We start from the raw sequence: 18,631 nt of genomic DNA on the forward strand, positions 1-18,631 counted from the left end.
CCCGCGAGGGCGAGCCGCCGAGCCACTTGAGAACCCCGTCCTCTCCCTCCTTCCCCTCCACTGCTAATCCCACCCGCCGCCCTCTGCAACACTTCCGCGTCATTCCCAGTCCAATCCAGGCGATCCGGCACCGAATACGATGGCCGTTTCGTCGCCCTGATTCTGTCGCAGCCCTGCGGGGCCGCCCCGTGAGTGCGACGGAGACAACGAAGTGACTCTAAAGGTGTAATGCTAGGCCGCGCTCAGTCGTCGGCAAGCGTTTCGCCTGGGAGCGCATGCATGAGTGAGCAACACCGCACGTAATCAATCAATAAAACAGTAACGATTGTTACCTGGAAACACGTCTCAAAATGACTGACATTTATCCACGAGTCGGTACACTGTTAAAAAATTTTGCTGAAAATTCAGACTTTTTTGACTGAAGTAAATATGCAGAATATCCTACTGAAAATTCAGACTAAATCCTGGTCTGAAATTTTCAGACTTACACAAGTCTTAACCTTTCAGACAGGTCGTAGTCTGAAAAATTCAGACAAAATTGTCTCAATTACTAGATTGTTTTGTCTGAAAGTGGCAGCAGAAAATTTTCCCGTAACTCGGTGAAATGTTCGCATCCGAACCACAAAGGAGAGACGTACTCCAAGGAACCGTCTAGGTAAAAAATTGAGTGTAGGGCAATGTCCCCGATGTGGAACTCTTCCCTGCACTCATCTGGAGCTGGCATGACGCACCATAGGGAACGACGGCACGGAGCCAACCGCGAGAGGTAACTTCAAATGTCAATTGTTAAACTCGCGCGTTTGCTACAGATATAAATTTGGTATGGGAGCGTGTGTTTCGTCATAGCCAATAGAGTGATGGCCATTTCGGGTTAAAAATATTAAAAATTTAACAGAATAAAACGTTTTTAACAACAGCAGGCTCTTTACCGACACTGGCGCCACCTAGCGGAGAGAAAAATGCTTTCGTTTTGTCTGAATAGTCCCCGAAACGGAGTCGGATTAAATTGAATGTAAGACTGATTGTGAGTTAACCCAATGTTAGGTTGGAAGAAAGTTGTCCAATTTTCTCTTATGTTTGAACATATTTCGGAAAGTAGTCTGAATCCGAAATTCAGACTCTTGAGGTCTGGGAAGTCTGACGCAAGTTCATATGAATTTCGAGAATGAGTACAAATATTAAGACACTTCGAGTCTGAACCAAGCTTTCAGACAAAGCGTTTAAGAACTAAGACAAAAACTCTGATTTTTCAGAATTAAGTCTGATTTACAGATTCAGACCGCTAAGTCTGACAAAATTGGTCTGAATTTTCAGAATTTTTTTAACAGTGTAGGTACAGAATTTGAGCTAGCCGGAGGCACAGCAATGAGTCCCCCCCCAATGGTGTTGGCTCGCCGATGTCTCGCGCCCCGTGCGCGGCCACCACACTCGTACATCGTGCCGCGGTCGAACGCGCCCAATTTCTCATACCGGGGTTGTCGCGCGCAGGGTTCGGCCTCACCCCGGACCACCGCGCTTCCGGGTTCACTTCCGGGTTCCCTTCCGGGTTCAGCGCCACTGCCCGATGCGATGCCGGTGTTCGCACTCGCGGATCGATGTCCGAAAGCCGAGGCACCACAGTGGGCCGGAAGAACGGCGCAGGCGGCCAAAATTCTAGACGCGTTTTTAGCTCCAGAGTCGGTAAATGGGACTCGAACTGAACGTGTGACCCCACCAATGAATCGCTCTCCGAACGAGGAATCCATTGGTGGGGTCACAACGTTCAGTTCGAGTCCCATTTAGCGACTCTGGAGGTCGAAACGCGTCTAGAAATTTCTTCAAGTTGCGCAACGCACCTCGGTGGTGCGCGGCCGCCACTCACGACGGCCATCTCGCAGCTCTGTCTCTTTCGCACCTCTGCGGCCTGCGTCAACCCCCGCCCCGCAGCCCGAGAGCGACAGATGCTGTTTTCGGAATCAGCCCACTGGGGCTGTTTTCACTGAAATCGGATCGTGGGAGGGAGGGAGACGAGAGCGTCGTGGAGGAAAACAGCGCGTGGGGCCGGCAGGCCGGCAGAACGACTCCGCGGCAGGCCTCTCCCTCCCTCTCTCTCGCACTCATGGGGCGTGCCGTGTGGGTGCGAGAGAGACAGGGATGGCGGCCAAGCAGAGCGCAGCATGCGCCGGACACACAATACAAACAGACAAAAGACAGATCGGCGGACGAGGGAGGACGAATACCCAGGCCGCCGAGGAAGTTTGGTTTTCCTCGAACCATGTCGGCCAGTCGCCTCGGCTAGCCTCGGCCGGCACATTGATTCCGCACAGTCGCTCCGTCTCCCTCGCACCTCAACGGAGCGCCCCATGAGTGCGAGGGAGACGGAACGACAAGGGGGGCGTATCGCTGTCGCAAACTGCCCATGGCACTATGTGGCGTCTCGGCCCGATAGCCCCCCCCCCTTCCCCCGGCTTCTCAATATCTACAGCGTCATCCTCATGCCTCAGCGTGCGCGGCACTGCGCGCCCCGCCCCTCCGCCGTCACCAAAAACGAAAAGACGGATTCCGAACCGAGGTTTCGTCGCTCTCACTCTCTCGCACCCGTACGGGGAGCCCCATGAGTGCGAGAGAGACAGAGAGGGGAGCGGAGTCTGCGCCAGAGCGAGGGTCCCGGAAACGTATACGAGCGGCAAATACGCGAAATGCTGCAGTGACAACGCAGTCCACGTTCGAGCCTAGCTGCTAGCTATATGTTGCCAACGGGAAAAAACAAGGTGAGGGGTCAGGGAGGGGAAGGGGAGAGAGAGAGAGAGAGAGAGAGAGAGAGAGAGAGAGAGAGAGAGAGAGAGAGAGAGAGAGAGAGAGAGAGAGACAAAAGACACCTACTTTCCGTCTTTTTTCGCACACGCTAACGTCCGGCGCGCAGGGCACGGCCAAAGGCACGGCCAAAGGCACGGCCAAAGGCAACGGTGCCGGGGGACCGAGGGACGCGAAGGCTGAGACGACGTGACGTCGACGTCCCTCCACCATAAAACGCCCTGTGCGTCGCTGCGTTGCCCTGCCTTGAGCGTTGCAACACATCCTGCCAAACCGGCATCACCGTCACCCAGAATACGACTCTTGGAGGTGGAGCCGAGCCGAGCCGAGCCGAGCACAAACACGAGCTGTTGCTAGACGACTCTACAGCACAGTAAACTTAGACAAGTCGAGTCGTTGCCGAATGCCGATGCGACCCGCGACAACCCCGGATCGTAGCAAACACAAAACACACACACACCTACACACACACACACACACACCACACACACACACACACACACACACACACACACACACACACACACACACACACGAGAGCTAGAACAGACATTCACACTCAAGATCGAGGCGAAAGCACACCTGTTGTTTTTGTTTGTCCGCCACCGCTGCAACCGTCTTCGCGGTCGTCGGCGTCGCGCGGCTCTGGCGCACCCCAGCGACAACCCGGGACCCGGCCCACACTGGTAAAACTAAAGCGTAACTCTATGCTTGAGTCAAGCATAAAGTTACGCTTGAAGACGTTACGCTTGAAATCAAGCATAGTCTGGAAATTCCCCCTTGCATTTAGATAGGGGAAATCTTGGCGAATGAGCCTGTTACGCTTGATTTCAAGCGTAAACTAATTACGCTTGAAAACAGTGGGTAATACTACGCTTTAGTTTTACCAGTGCAGCACAGCGAAGCGCAGCACAGCACAGCAGGCCCGGCGGGTCCGAATCTGAATGTGAATCGAAGCGGCTGGACGCAGAGAAAGAGATGCGCACCCAGTGCGGTGGGGCACAGTGGGCCAGAAGACCGGTGGAGGCGGCCAAAACTCTAGACGCGTTTTGAGCTCCAGAGTCGCTAAATGGGACTCGAATCGAACGTGTGACCCCACCAATGGATTGCTCTCCGAACGAGGAATCCATTGGTGGGGTCACCCGTTCGGTTCGAGTCCCATTTAGCGACTCTGGAGCTCAAAACGCGTTCGGATTTTTGGCCGCCTCCACCGGTCTTCTGGCCCACTGTGTGGGGCGGCATGTGTTCTTTACGGATCAGCACGCATTATTCGCAGAGCGGTCGCATTGGCGCTCCCTCCACTGCCACATGCACACACACGAACTCCCCTTCTCTCACTCTCTTGTTTTCCTCACACATGGGCTTCTTCTGCCTTTCCCGCGCAGGCAATTGTTCAAAAAAGTGTCGAAATTATTTCGAAAAATTTCGTTACCCTTTTAGAACATTCGACCTGCCTCGCCTCTCTCAACACGTACAAAGTTGTACACCACACCACACTGTTAAAGGTCCTGCCGAGGTTTAAAAAGCGACGTTGATGACGATGACGTAACATGGGGACGACGCTGTCTTGAGGAGAGGAGGCCCCGAGCGGTGCACGACAGGCCGTTGCGCCCCGCCCCGCCCCGCCCCGCCCCGCCCCGCCCCGCACGGACGGCGCACAGTGGGCGTGGAGGCGGCCAAATGTCTAGACGCGTTTTGAGCTCCACAGTCGATAAAGGTGACTCGAACCGAACGTGCGACCCCACCAATGGATGATTGCCCTCCGAACGAGGAATCCATTGGTGAGATCACACGGTCGGTTCGAGTCCTGTTTACCGACACTGCAGCTGGAAACGCGTTCGGGATTTTGACCGCCTCCAGCGGTCTTCTGGCCCACTGTGCGGCGCACCGAGTCCGAGGGGGTTGCGTGCACTGGTAAAACTAAAGCGTAGTATTACCCACTGTTTTCAAGCGTAATTAGTTTACGCTTGAAATCAAGCGTAACAGGCTCATTCGCCAAGATTTCCCCTATCTAAATGCAAGGGGGAATTTCCAGACTATGCTTGATTTCAAGCGTAACGTCTTCAAGCGTAACTTTATGCTTGACTCAAGCATAGAGTTACGCTTTAGTTTTACCAGTGTGCTCGCCGCCACTGATATCATGCGTCTGCTGTCACTCCCCTCCCCTCCCCTCAACGCCTTTTACACCCTTCTCTGAGGAGGTGCGCCGAGTGCCGCTCGCCGCGCCCGGCGCTCTCAGGAGCTTTCACCTCCCGTGACCCCGCAGCCCCCGCAGCCCCCGCAGCCCCGCCGGCGGCCGCCCGATCCGCCCGTTTTCTGATAGGCCGAACAGGGCACCGCGGCGCACGCAGCGGAGTGGGCTGGCCGCTTCCGGACGCCGCGTCTCTGTCTCTCTCGCACCCCCATGGAGCACTCTGTGAGTGCAAGAGAGACAGAGCGACGGAGCGAGGCGGCCCGCCGGGCGGGCGGGACGGGCCGGCGGCCACCGCGGCACCGCCACTCGTAATTTGTATACTATTCAGAGGTCAGCCACTCCGCGCTGGGCGCGTCGCGCGCTCCGTTCGGTTAAGTCTGGTTCGGGCCCTGCCGCCTTGCCGGCCCGGGCCAGGCCCTTGGCCAGGCCCTTGGCCAGGCCGCCCAGCAGCAGACTCAGAGTCGTTTCCGTCGCCCTGTCCTTCTCGTACCAGCACGGGACGCCCCATGAGTGCGAGAGAGAGCGGTCACCACTCCACTCGGACTCAGCCTGCAGGGCTTGATGCAGGTCCTCGCGGTGGTGGACACTGCCGCGGCTGCCTATCAAGCGATTCCCGCGTCCCATGCTCTGCTGTCTCTCTCGCACTCATGGAGTGTGCCATGGGAGTGAGAGAGAGACAGAGCGAGGAATGCAGGTGGCGGAATCGCATTCGTCGCTCTGTCTCTGTCGCACTGATGGGGCACTCCTTAAGGGTGCGAGAGAGACAGAGCGACACCCGCTCGTTTGAATCGCTCGGACTGGCGGCGCTTCCAGGGCGCAGGGCATGGCAGGGCATGGCAGGGCACGGCAGTGGCAGGGCATGGCGGGGCATGGTGGGGCATAGTAGGGCAGGGCACGCAGCGAGTGACCGCCGCATCGCCGTCGCATCGCTTGACGCCCTTTCGCGGGGGAAGGGGTGCGGAATGGCACGGCGTGGCGTGGCCGCCGACTCACTCCGAGAAGTCGTTTTCGTCGCTCTGTCTCTCTCGCACCTGTACGGGACGCCCCATGAGTGCGAGAGAGACAGAGCGCCGTCCGCTGCACTCCGCGCGGTTCTAATTAAAGACGCTGCGCGCTAACGGCTCGTGATACCGACCGCCGCCCCCGCCGCCACCAAGGCCCTTGCGCACGCCGCCCCCGCCGCCACCAAGGCCCTGCGCGTCCGCCACGACGGCGACGTCGTCGTCCTGCGACTTCCCCGTCGACGTCGTCGTCGTGCCATGCTGAGAGATTTTATGACAAACCCTGCAAATATTTGCGCTGGGCCGAGCGAGGGCGCGACGGAGGGCAGGAAGGACCGGGGAGGAAGTTCGGCTGGGGTAGTGCTGGCTGGTCCTGACGTACTTCCGGACTCTCTTCGCGTGTCAGCGACCCCCTGCGCCGCGGCTCGGGCAGGCCCGAGGGCAGGGCCCTGTCCGCCGCGACCCGGGCAGGCCCGAGGGCAGGCCCCACCCCTTGTGCGGTCATCTCGCCGTGTAGCGCTGTAACGCTGTAGCGCCTTCCTGTTCCTGACTGCCCAAATTAGACGAACAAACACCAGCGAGCCGCTGGCGTAGCGCCGCGCGCGCAGGGCGGGGCGGGGCGGGGTGAGGCGGGGTGAGGCGGGGTGAGGCGGGGCGGGGTGCGGCGATCCCTTCCGCGGCTGCGCGCGGCGGTCACTAGAGGTCACCTCGCTAGGCGCACGGCTAGGCAGGGCGGCCCGGGGCGAAACACCCCGCCACGCCAAGCCACGCCGCGCCACTGCCAGCCGGCCAGCCTGCCGGGGTTCATGACATTCACCGCCCAAAAGTTCCAAGGGTTCCGAGGCGGAGCAGCGTCATTAGTCCGCCCTTTCATTTTGTCTTGAATTATGATAATCAGCGTCGGGCCGGCCGGCCGGTCGGCCGGGCACAAGGCAGTGGGCAGGACAGGCGGCTACTCTATCGCGCTCGGTTCGTTCCGAACAGTCTCTCTCTCTCTCTCTCTCTCTCTCTCTCTCTCTCTCTCTCTCTCTCTCTGACTATCAGCACTGTTCGGAATCAGACGACTGCCCGTCGAATTTCGCGTCGCGGCAGCGGAAATTGAAAGGAGCCGACGTGGGGCGGCACGGCGGGCAGGGCGGGGACGACGACCAGGGCGAGGAAGAACAGCACCGCGTGCCGAGCGGGCAGCCTAGCTCCGGGACGACAGGGGCACTGCAGGCAACGTCAGTAAAAGACCGGCCCCCGATTTTAACACCACTTCCAGCCCCATTATTGTTCGACCGGGGAGTGACATCATCTATTTATCAAAGACGAAAGTGTAATAGAGCAATTTTGGGGCGGAAATGAAAACAGAACGAAGCAATCCGAGCGACGCACGACGTTGATTCGACTGAACGCGGACGGCGAGTTTCAGTCGCGCGACGCACTCGGTTGGGCCGCTTCTTGTTCTGTAAAGGCGTGTGTTCTAGTCCCGTCTTTTCAATTTTTCAGCCGTCCTTTCCCCCTCCCAAATCGATGTGGTACGAGAGTGCCGCGTCTCCGGCGGCGTGCTCCGGCCGCTCTGGCGCCACCCCGCCACGTCGCCAAGGATACACACAAACAACTATCTCCCCCCCCCCCGCCACCCCCGCCACGCCACGCCCCGCGTGCTCTCCCGCTATCTCCTCCTGGTGCAGCCCCAGCCCCCCCCCCCACCCCCTCCCCTGGAGGCCCCGCGCTTCCCTCAGGGCTCTCCCTCCCTCTCCCTCCCTCTCCGGGCTCTCCTTCCCTATTCCGCGATAATCCGGGCGCCACGTTGCCGGGCAACGCAGCCATCCGAAGTGGAGGAGAGGCGAGGAGAGGCACAGGAGAGGAAAAGAGGAAAAACAGGAAGCCAGAAAGAAAGTCGGCGAAAAGCGCTGCCGAGACGTTTTCGCCGACGCGGCGCGCCAACGTGTGCTTCGTCAAACGGTTTGAGAAGCCCCGATCTCTTTCGATCTCTGATGGTTGTTCAAATTGGCCGAAGGTGAAACGGTGGCCGAAACAACCCCTTAAAAACGACCCCAGTGAGCGTGGCAGCGCCAATTGACGCTGCTCGCAGTGTGTCTGGCAGCAGTCTGATGCCGAGAGTCGTCTTGTCGAACGGTTGGAATAAGGGAACGGAACGAAGGGTGGGGGAAGAGAGCAAGTGTGTGAGAGAAAGAGAGCGCTGGGGGCAGGCGAACTACTACTGAAGCAAGTCGAACGACAAACATTAGGACGGCAGGCATAGGAGACAGACCCGCGGCGGAGACACGGTGGCCCTGTGGCCCTTATCCCTGCGTGGCACGGCACTGCAAGGCACGCCACGCCACTGTAGGGCCGCCTCTCGAGCCCCTCAGCGCCTCAGCCCTTGGTTCGGCCCGTCGGCGGCCCTTCGATTGACGTCACGGTGCCAACGGACTCGCGCTAAGGGCGAAGGGCCTCTCGAGTGCGGAGCAGGGGCGGGGCGGGGCGGGGCGGGGCGGGGCGGGGTGCGAGCGGCCAAATTTGGGTCAGAGCAGCGCAGCCCCACGCGGGGCGACGCGGGGCCGCCCCACCGGGTATGGGTAGGCGCGCCACGGCGGTGTGCACAGCGGGGCGGCCGGGGGCGGCGCCAGGCCATTCCAAACGGCCCTGTGTTCTCCTTGATGAGCTGCAGCGTGCAGCAGCGCAAGGTAAACGCAAGGGGCCTGCTCGCCCGTGCCACGCCGTGCGGTACCGTGCCGTGCCACGCCGTGCCACCGGGCGGTCAAGGAGCGGCAGCGCCTCGCCGGCCCCTCAAACAAGACACAGGTGCAGCATGCAGCCACGGCGGCGTTGTATGGCGGCTATGGCGGGGCAACACGGCGAAGCACAGCGGACCAGAAAAAGACCGGAGCTCCGGTAAAACTGAAGCGTAGTTGTATGCTTGATTCAAGCATACAACTACGCTTGAAGACTTTACGCTTGACGTCAAGCGTAGAGAAGAAATTCTCCCATGCATTTAGATAGGCGGGAGAGGGGCAGAATGGAGAACTATGCTTGAAACCGAGCGTAGTTCTACTACGCTTGAAGAAAGGCGTAAAACTACGCTTGAGTTCTACCAGTGAGCCGGCGGCCAAAACTCTAGACGCGTTTTGAGCTCCAGAGTCGCTTTACAGGACTCGAACCGAACGTGTGACCCCACCAATGTATTTCTCGTTCGGAGAGCAATCCATTGGTGGGGTCACACGTTCGGTTCGAGTCCCATTTAGCGACTCTGGAGCTCAAAACGCTCCGAGAGAGAGAGAGAGAGAGAGAGAGATAACAACTCTCGAAATGAGTCTGCTGCAGACGATGTTCGTGGAGCTGGTCGGAGCAGTCGAAGCAGTGCGACGGCCAGGAGGCGTTGGCCGGCCAACCCGACGACGCCCAGCCTCCACACCTTTGGCACCTTCGGCGTCGCCTTTGGCGGAAGCCCAGATCCGAAGCCGCCACGACGCCAGTTGGCACCGGCAGATCGCACTGCAGTGTGCCCGCAACGGCCACACGTCAGCGCAATTTTTCTCGAGGCGAACCAGGGCCAGGGAAGAGGGGTGGTGAGGCGGTGGCCGGTACGTACCTGCTAACCGGAAATCAGTCAGTGGGGTCGCTTGAGGAAGGATATGGTTCGCTCTTTACGGGATGAAAAATTGCTTTCGAGATTGGACACTGCTTTTTTTTTAGCGACCCTTGGCGACGCGGGCATCAAAGCGTCAAAAACCTGGTCAGGGTGCGAGCTAAGAAGCAGGCAGCTTTCAAACATCGCTGTCTCTCTCGCACTCACGGGGCATCCTGTGGAGGTGCGAGGGAGACAGCGAGCGATGGCCTGGTTGAACCTCTGCGAGCGCTGCAGCACAAGAAGAAGGCTCCGCGCTCCGCGACGTGACCGAGGCTCGCAGCGCGCAGAAGGGTGGGGCACGGCCGCGGGCCACGCCACGCAGGCCGGCAGGCCCCCCGCGCTAGAACGGCTCAGGTCACAGACCTTAAGAGAAGCCAGTGCTCCCGGCAGCAACCCCCGTGCGCCCCGCCCCCACCCCCACGCACACCCCCGTGTGGCTATCGCGCTGCACGCACGCGTGGCACGCACGTAACGTGAACGTAGTACAATGGCCATCGCTTTCCGGAGCAACACCCTTCCCGCGCCTCCGAGCGACCTCTGAGGGCCGTATTGGAATTGCCCGGGGGTTGTCGCCCAAGCCGTTCGAATGGCCGTGCCAGGCCAGGGGACACAGTGGGCCACAAGACTGGCGCCGTCGGCCTAAAGTCCGGATGCGTTTTGGGCTCCAGAGTTGTTAGACAGGAGTCGAACCGAACGTGTGACCCTACCAATGAATACCTCGTTCGGAGAGCAATCCATTGGTGGGGTCACACGTTTGGTTTGAGTCCCATTTAGCGACTCTGGAGCTCAAAACGCGTCCGGGACTCTGACCGCGTCTACCGGTCTTCTGGCCCACTGTGGAGTGGACGGCGGGGCGTTAACGCGAAGCCGCCAGAAAGGTACGCAAAAGGTCGCGCTTGCCCCTGTGAGTGAGCAACTTTAGCACATCTCCCACAGACCGCGTCTCTGGATCTGCCCCTGGGCCCGCCCGGCCGCGCGTGGAGGGGGGGGGGAGGGAACGGGATCTACCAGGATGCGAAAGGGATCCGGTACGAACCGGAAAGAGGCGCGGGGTATCGCCGGCAGGGCCGCGCCAGCAGCGCCGGGGCGAGGAGTATCGCCGGCCTGGAGCGTTCGAACACGTTGGCGACAGGCGCGGATCCGCGCGGATCCAGCGGGAGAGGGGGGGGGGAGGAAAATGTATCCTGCTCGGCCCCTAGCCGCCTAAAAGGTGGGCGAAAACTTTAAACTTGTCATTGGCCGAAAGAGGCACGTCCACGTCGCCCCTCCCTCAGGCCGGCGCTGGATCCACCACTACACAGTGGGCCAGAAGACAGCCTCGGTCAAAGTTCTAGACGCGTTGAGCTCCAGTCATGACGTGGGCCTCAACCGAACGTTTGACCACACCAAATGGATTGCTCTCCGAACGAGGAATCCGTTGGCGGGGTCACACGTTTGGTTCGAGCCCTGTCTAGCGTCTCTGGAGCTCAAAACGCGTCTAGAGTTTTGGTCGCCGGCGGCGGCGCCGGTCCTCTGGCCCACAGAGCGCCGTCGGCAAGGGCCGCCGCCCGCAGCGCCGCCAGCGCCATCCCACGGCGACGCCGGCAACTACGTCGCTCTCGGCGGACGCGGCGGCGTGGCGCGGCGCGGCACTGCGGGTAACGGCCGTCCTTGCCTTCCCATTCGGACCTTGCCGGGCAGCGGCGGGGAAGGGGCGGGGAAGGGGCACTGGGGCTGGACTGTGACACTTTGGCGGAGGCCTCCAGGCATGCCCGCGGGCTGTACCTGTACAGTGCAGCGTCACCGCACGCACTCTGACATTGTTGCACCCGCGGGCTGTCCTAGCCTCCTGGTCAGCACGCTCTCATGGCGGCCCCAAGTCCGATCGGCCTCGTCGCTCTGTCTCTCTCCCACCCACACGGACGGGTCAATCAGTGCGAGAGAGACAGCGTGACGAAGGCACCGTCCGGGATTTAGCCTTCCCGCCACGCACCTGTTCGCGTGTCGAGGAAAAACGGCACGGTCATCCACTCCGTCATCACAGTGGGCCAGACGAGCCGAGGACGCCGCCGATCAGCAGCCTGACTCGTCGCTCTGTCTCTCTCGCACTCATGCGGCAGCCCGATCGGAGCGAGAGAGACAGAGCGGCGAAAACGACTCTCGGAATCAGTCAGCTGTGCGGCTCGGAGACGCGCCGCCGCGCGCGTTCGCCGGGTTGCCCACCGGCCGGGCCAGGGGCAGCCAGGGGCTCGCCGCTCGCTGGGACTTGCCCAGCCGGGCCCCCGCGGGGGTCGATGAACCGAACGGCACACGTGTAGGCAGCCTGGCCCGGTCGGCCCGCCTGGTACTGCCTGGCGTGGTGCCCTGCCGGCCCTGCCCTGCCCCTACCCGCCGAGGCTCGCAGGGCGCGGGGCCGCGACGCCGGCGGTACGCCGCGCGCGAGAGACTCTGTGGCCGCCGCGCGGCGCCACGCCGTCGCGGCGCCCCCGCCTCCACCAAGGGCCCTGCGAGGTGCGAGGGCTCCGCCGTCACCCCCCCGGACGCACAGTGGGCCAGAAGCGCGGCGGAGGCGGTCAAAATCCCAGAGGCCTTTAGAGGTGCAGAGTCGCGAAATGGGACTCGAACCCAACGTGTGACCCCACCAAAGGACTACTCGAGGAATCCGGGTCGTGCACTGTTCATGCTACAGTAAGGTTAAGGATGAGGATGGAGAAAGCGCTGCCCAGCCTCACTTACAGTGCCGACTATTCCCGGCCCGACACACCCCCGCACCAGGCACAGGCACCCCCGTGCTCAGGAAATGTCGTTGGTCATCTCTCGAGGAACGCAGGAAGCATCCTGGACACTCGGATAGTTCCGTCCTCGTGAGCTCTCCCGGCAAAAAGCTTATTATGTCTGCAGCGGCAAGGTAAGATGTCTCGGTTGCCGTTGTGTTAACAACGTCGGTCCTCTTGGAATTGGTAAAATGGCCCACCCCGCCGCGCTCACCGCGTTACGGTGGGAAGACGGACCAGCGGTGCAGCTCGGAAAACGAAGCGGCAATACTTCCTCCCATCCAACGCCCATAAAAACGCATTACGCCTAGAAAAACAAGATATCACGTGAATCGATGGATCATGCGCCAGCCAGCGGCTCGGGAAAAAAATGACTACCTTTAGGCCGAAAACAAAAACCGTACCCTGCAATCATTCCGTAGGTCGGCTGAGTCACGTAGTGCCTGGCCTGCCGAGCGATCCGGAAGATCGGTTGGTCGCTCTGTCTCTCTCGCACCGGTACGGAGAGCCCCACGAGAGCGAGAGAGACAGAGCGACTCTTCTGAATCCGTCGGCGGCCGGCGGTACTCGAAACAAGCACCGTATCCACCGCCTCGCCGTGCGCGGCCAGGCCGCGGCCGGGCCGGGCTCGTACCGTGCCGTTGGGATTAACGGAACGCTAGACGCGCCTAGACCGGGCTAGACCAGCTGGGCCGGCCTGGCTCGACGTCGACGCCAAGCAGTGCCGGCCCGCGGTCTAGCGCCTGACGGCCACCAGGTAGGCCAGCCCGTCGGACACCGGAGCGGACCGGGTTGCCTACGGGGCACGGCGGCCTGCCCCATTGCCATTACCATTACGGGCTAAACCACAATTGACCGTATGCCGCTCGCCGGCGCCCGGGTCTTCTGGCCCACTGCAGCAGACGGATTAGGAGAGTCTTTTTCGTCGGCTCAAAACGCGTCTAGAGTTTTGGCCGCTTCCACCGGTCTTCTGGGCCACTGTGCGCTGGCCACCATCCTCCTGGCCACGAAGAAGGCCCACCGCGTCATCAGCGGGGGCGGCAGGGACGCGCCTGTCCGAACAGGCCGTCTCTCTCGCACCCGCGGGGGCGTCCCGCAGCCCCCGTCGGGCCCCGTCGGGCCCCGTAGGGGTGCGAGAGAGACAGAGCGGCGACGAAAGCGCTGTGCGGAATCGCTCAGCAGACGACGCGCTGCCATCATGGGCCGGGCCCCCCTTTGAAAAGAATGTCGCTGTTATTTCTCCGCCGTCCCCCATTCTTTTTTCAGCCGTTGTTGCCGTTCGGCCGTTCGGCGACGGGGGGCGCGGCGTGTTGGGGGAAGGGGGGAGGGGATGGGGTGGGGGGAGGGGGCTGGACCGTTAGCAGCAGCATACAATGCGGCGGCACTGGCAGGCGCTGCAGTGTGCAGCCAGCAACGCATCGTGACGCTGCCCAACCGGTTGAAGAGGGGGAGGGGGGAAGGGGGGATGCGATGCCCTCCAGCCCATCGACGTCTTTTGGCAGACGAATTACAAGCAGCGAAGGAGAATTTCGCATTTTACTGCAGACTGATTCCGAGAGTCATCCCCCCACTTCCCCTCGCTCTCTCCCTCCCTCCCTTCCCCTACATAAAACGCCTGGAGTGTGAGAGAGACAGAGCGATGAAAAGAACCGTGGGAAACCCAGTGTTGAAAGATAAATTCAATGTGAATGTTGTAAATATTTACCTGAACTGGTGACACCGCCGCCTTTGCTGGCGATACAAAATTGTATTTCAAAGAAAGTCTTGCAACATTTGAAAGGAATCCTACGGTGTTACAATAGTGTGTCTGCCCGGTCACTTGCCGGCAAATTCAAAAGGGTTGACAGCCTTTGGTTTGCCTACAGGCCTACATGCTAGCCAAAGTCGCGAGAGCAAAGCCCTAGTAGAGCACGCTGAGATTGGCAACCCTTTCGGCCAACACTGGAGCATGGCGGGAAATTTTGTCTTCTTTTTGCCACTTTTGTGGCAGCACTGCTTTCAAGAATCGTTGCGGCATTTTCTGTGGTGGGTTTGACTTTTTCGCGCCTTTTACGGCCTACGCGTCACCACTGTAAGCTAGCCGGTACTCCGTCGCGCTGTCTAGCTCGCACCTCCACGGCAACCCCATGAGTTGCGAGAGGGACAGAGCGACGAAAACGACTCTCGGAATCAGTGTGCTGTCGAGCTGACGGCTCCCGTCCAGCGATTCAGGAGAGCGGTTCGTCGCTCTGTCTCTCTCGCACCGCCATGGAGTGCACTGTAAATGTCTTACGGTGAAAGGCTGCACCAACATACTACGGTGGAGATTTTCTCCATAATACCAACGAAATTCGCCAAAATATCTATAAGGTACAGTGAATTCTCAGTGGTATGTTACGAAGTCGGCTGCACCACCATAATATGGAACATTTTCACCATAATATGGAGAATCTTCACTGTACAACATTTAGAGTGTGCCGCACAAGTGCGACAGTGCGATTGCACTGCCAATCCAAGTGTGAGACAGTCTCACACTATTAAGTGCGAACCACGATGTCTCACGCTTACAAGTGTGAACCACGTTTGTCCCACGCTTGCAAGCGTGAGACATCATTTGTCTCACACTTACAAGTGTGAGACACGGTTCGTCCCACACTTACTGCCTATGGTTCCCTGTGGTTTAATGCCACAGGACCCACGCTCGTAAGTGTGAGACAAACAGTGTCTCACGCTTGTAAGTATGAGACATGCCGTGTCTCACACTTGCAAGTGTAGGACATGCGTGGCTCACACTTGTAAGCGTGAGACATCGTGGTTCGCACTAAATAGTGTGAGACGGTCTCACACTTGGATTGGCAGTGTGGCGTTTGATTGGCGTTACCTGTCATGGCCGCGCTACTCGGTGGTCGCCGAGCAGGCCGCGGTTGCTGCTGCTGCCGCTGCTGCCGCTGCTTCCGAGGCGGCGCGGTGCGCGGGGCGTGGCGAGGCGTGGCGGGGCGGGGCGTGGCGGCGGCGCTGTGGCGGGGTGGCCGCCACTACACTGCACTACAGCTGCCCCGCGGCGCCGGCGGTCGGCTCTGCCGTCTGCATCGCGAGACGGCGCGACGAGGCCGCTGCAGCCGTGCGATTCAGAAGGGCGGTTCGCCACTACTACGTCTCTCTCGCACCCCCACCGCACAGCGGCCCAGAAGACCGGTGGAAGGAGCCGAAATTCGAGAAGCGTTTCGCGTTTGCAGCGCCGGAGTCGCTAAATGGGACTCGAACCGAACGCGTGACCCCACCAATGGATTGCTCTTCGAACGAGGAATCCATTGGTGGGGTCACACGTCCTGTTCGAGTCCCATTTAGCGACTCTGGCGCTGAAAACTCGTCTAGAATTTTGGCCGCCACCACCGGTCTTCTGGGCCGCTGTGCACCGGGTTCCCCGAGGGTGCGAGCGAGACAGTGACGAATAACACGAAGTCCGCGAAGCCCGAGCGCGGCCGGTCGGTCCTCCTCAACGAAGTCGGAAACACACACTCACAAAATCCCCCCCCCACTTCCCCTCCCCCTTCCTCCCCGAGTGCCCCCTCCCCTTCCTCCCCGAGTGCCCCCCCCCCCCCACCCAGGCGCTGCTCTACGCCTTCCTTTGTGTTGCTGGTGGAGTGCATGGATCACCGGGGCGGGGCCGGCGGGGCGGTGCAGCCCGGGGTGTGGCCGAATGCCAGTGGGGGTGGGGCCGGCGGGGCTCTAGGCTAGCGGGGCTAGCGGGGCCACCGGCTGGAGTGGTGGGGGCGCCGGGTGAATGGATCAGCGGGTTGGGGGACGCGGGGGAAAGGGGGGCGGGGCACCGGCAGTGTGCCAGTCGGCCAAGCTGGCCAAGCCCTTGGGTCGGCCCCGCGGCACCCCCCCTCCCTCTCCTTCGCAAAGTACACCGACGAGTCCAAGGGGAGCCAGCCCACCCCTGGCCGCCCCTGGACGCCCAACGAGCTTCCGAGAGCAGCGGGCGTGCGGTGGTGGGTCCGTGGTGGGACCGTGGTGGGACCGTGGTGGGACCGTGGTGGGACGAGAGACGAAAGTGTGGAGCGCGCGGTGGAGCAGCGTGAAAAAAGAGTGGGGTAGGGTGGGGGGGTGGGCTGTGCATCCACTAGTGGGGAGGACCCATCCCCGTGAGTGCCACAGCGAGAGACTGAGAGAGGTTCTAGGTTTTGGCAGCGGAAGGCTCCTCTTATGGGGATCAGTATAGTATATTTTATATATAGTATATTTTCAAATTTTTAATTTCACTGAAAATTTAACTGTCCTGAGGACACACAGAGCACTTAAATGTGTTCTGAGTGCCTAAGTTTTCAGTGTTGCCATGTTGACGTATACCCCACCGAGAACTGATTTTTAAGTCGACTTTACTTATTCAAAATATCTACTAAACTTTGCGGCAATACTGCTACCAAACTAAGGCAGATAATCGCACTCCGTAACAAAGGCATGCTTAAGGAACGTCCAAAGACCAATTGCCCGTTGACGGAGGATGAAATACCGCCTCGGATCAGACGCAGTGGCTGCTTAAAGTCGGCCCAAAACACGATTTTTCAAAGGCATTTTTGACCGTTTTGACCAAATTTGAGCCAATACTGCTCCCAAACTAAAGCGCATAATCGCACTCCGTAACAAAGGCATGCTAAAGGAAGGTCCAAAGACCAAATGCCCGTTGAGAAAGTACGAAGGCCCACCTCGGTTCAGACGCAGTGGTTGCTTAAAGTCGGCCCTAAACACGATTCTGCAACGGCATTTTTGACCCCGTTTTGATCAACTGTGAGACAATCCTATCCCTCAAAAGCACATTCTAATCAAAACATTACATTTTTTTCAAAGTTTTAAATTTTAAAAATATAAATTTGTGGTTGCCATGGTGAAATGTTGTTCCGGGTGCGTTGTGCGTCGGAGAGTTTCGGGGATGACACACTGGAACTGCGCCTTAGTGGCTTGGCTATGCAGGGCTGGAGGGGAGGGGGAAGTGGGAAGGAGGGGGGGAAGTGGGAAAGGGAGGGGGGGGAGGGGTGAAGTGGGAAAGGGAAAGGGGGGGGGAGGAAGGGCAGCGCTGGGCGTTCGATAGCGCCCGCTCCACTACCCCACTGTCGCAGCACCGCGCCCCACCCGCCCCGCTCCCCTTGGAGGGCCCCATGCCGGCCTGCAGCCCCAACCAAGCAGCCCAGTGCACTCCTAACCTACATTCGGCTACCTGACCGCCGCACGCCGCCGCGGCCACCCCCGCTACCCCATTCACACTACTCCCTTTTTCCCTCTCTCTCTCTCTCTCTCTCTCTCTCTCTCTCTCTCTCTCTCTCTCTCTCTCTCACACACACACACACTCTCTCTCTCTCTCTCTCTCTCTCTCTCCACACACACAAGCCCACAAATACGCAAACACTCGCTAAAACGCTCTCTTACAGAAGCACACACAAACACTCTCTCTCTCTCTCTCTCTCTCTCACACACACACACACACACACACACACACACACACACACACACACACAGTGCAGAGTCAATCGCGATTTCTCAAGCCGCGAGTGTTCGGTTCGCTTTTTTTGTCCGGTTTCGGTGTCTCCCTGTTTGGACGCAAGATACCGTTTCAGCTCCGTAGGTACGAAGTCCTCGCTAGTTTTGTCTCCCCGGAAAACCGACCAATAGCGGCTTCTTTCCTCTTCATTGATACTACGTACTCTCTTCCGGCTATGTCTCTCAGGATGGCAACCCACAAAGAAAGCACCGCGTTGGAGGCACTATATTTGTGCGCGCAAGCTCGACGAATCCACGCGGAAAATGGACGTCCCGAACCAAGTTGTCGTCACATCGAAACGCACAAACACACAAAGCAGGAAAAGATGCCACCAAAAACTCTCACTGGTAGGCACGCACCCACCGCACACGCACGCACAAATACAAAACAACACACGCACGCACGCACTTCCGGGTCACACGCACTGCCTCGTTGAGGAGGACCGATAGGTTGTTGTTGTTGTTGTTGGACACCTTCACACCGACGCCACTACTCCACGCGTCGCCACGCCTCGATGGGGGAGGGCGGTAGACGGATCGCGAGAGGGACAGAGAGAGAGAGGCCGGCCCGGGGAGGCGGCTCGCAGCCTGGCTCGCGGCCTGGCTCGACCACAACAACACCGCGGCGCCGCGGACGCGCAGGACGCGCAGGACGCCCTGGACGGGACGGGCGCCGGTCCCCCGGTTCCCCTCGCGCGTCGAAACGCCGCCGACGCCGAGGACGACGCCGGCCTCCTGGCTGTGCCGCCGTGCC

The 18,631-nt window shown here is 59.9% G+C and overlaps 1 protein-coding gene across 2 annotated transcripts in view; it reads right to left on the reverse strand.

The window, feature by feature from the left end:
• Window positions 1-18,631, reverse strand: part of LOC117645744 (probable nuclear hormone receptor HR3) — a 110,498-nt gene that overhangs the window by 86,034 nt on the left and 5,833 nt on the right. The window contains exon 1 of one of the 2 annotated variants that reach the window (XM_034386125.1): window positions 15,221-15,242. The exons of the other annotated variant lie outside the window; for it this stretch is intronic. Within the exon in view, the coding sequence (XP_034242016.1) occupies window positions 15,221-15,227 (7 nt within the window). The 5' untranslated portion in view covers window positions 15,228-15,242. Of the gene's footprint in view, window positions 1-15,220; window positions 15,243-18,631 lie in introns of those variants that run through there. 2 annotated transcript variants of the gene reach the window in all.

The sequence above is a fragment of the Thrips palmi genome, unplaced genomic scaffold, assembly GCF_012932325.1.
Source record: "Thrips palmi isolate BJ-2018 unplaced genomic scaffold, TpBJ-2018v1 HiC_scaffold_19, whole genome shotgun sequence".
Taxonomy (NCBI): Eukaryota; Metazoa; Arthropoda; class Insecta; order Thysanoptera; family Thripidae; genus Thrips; species Thrips palmi.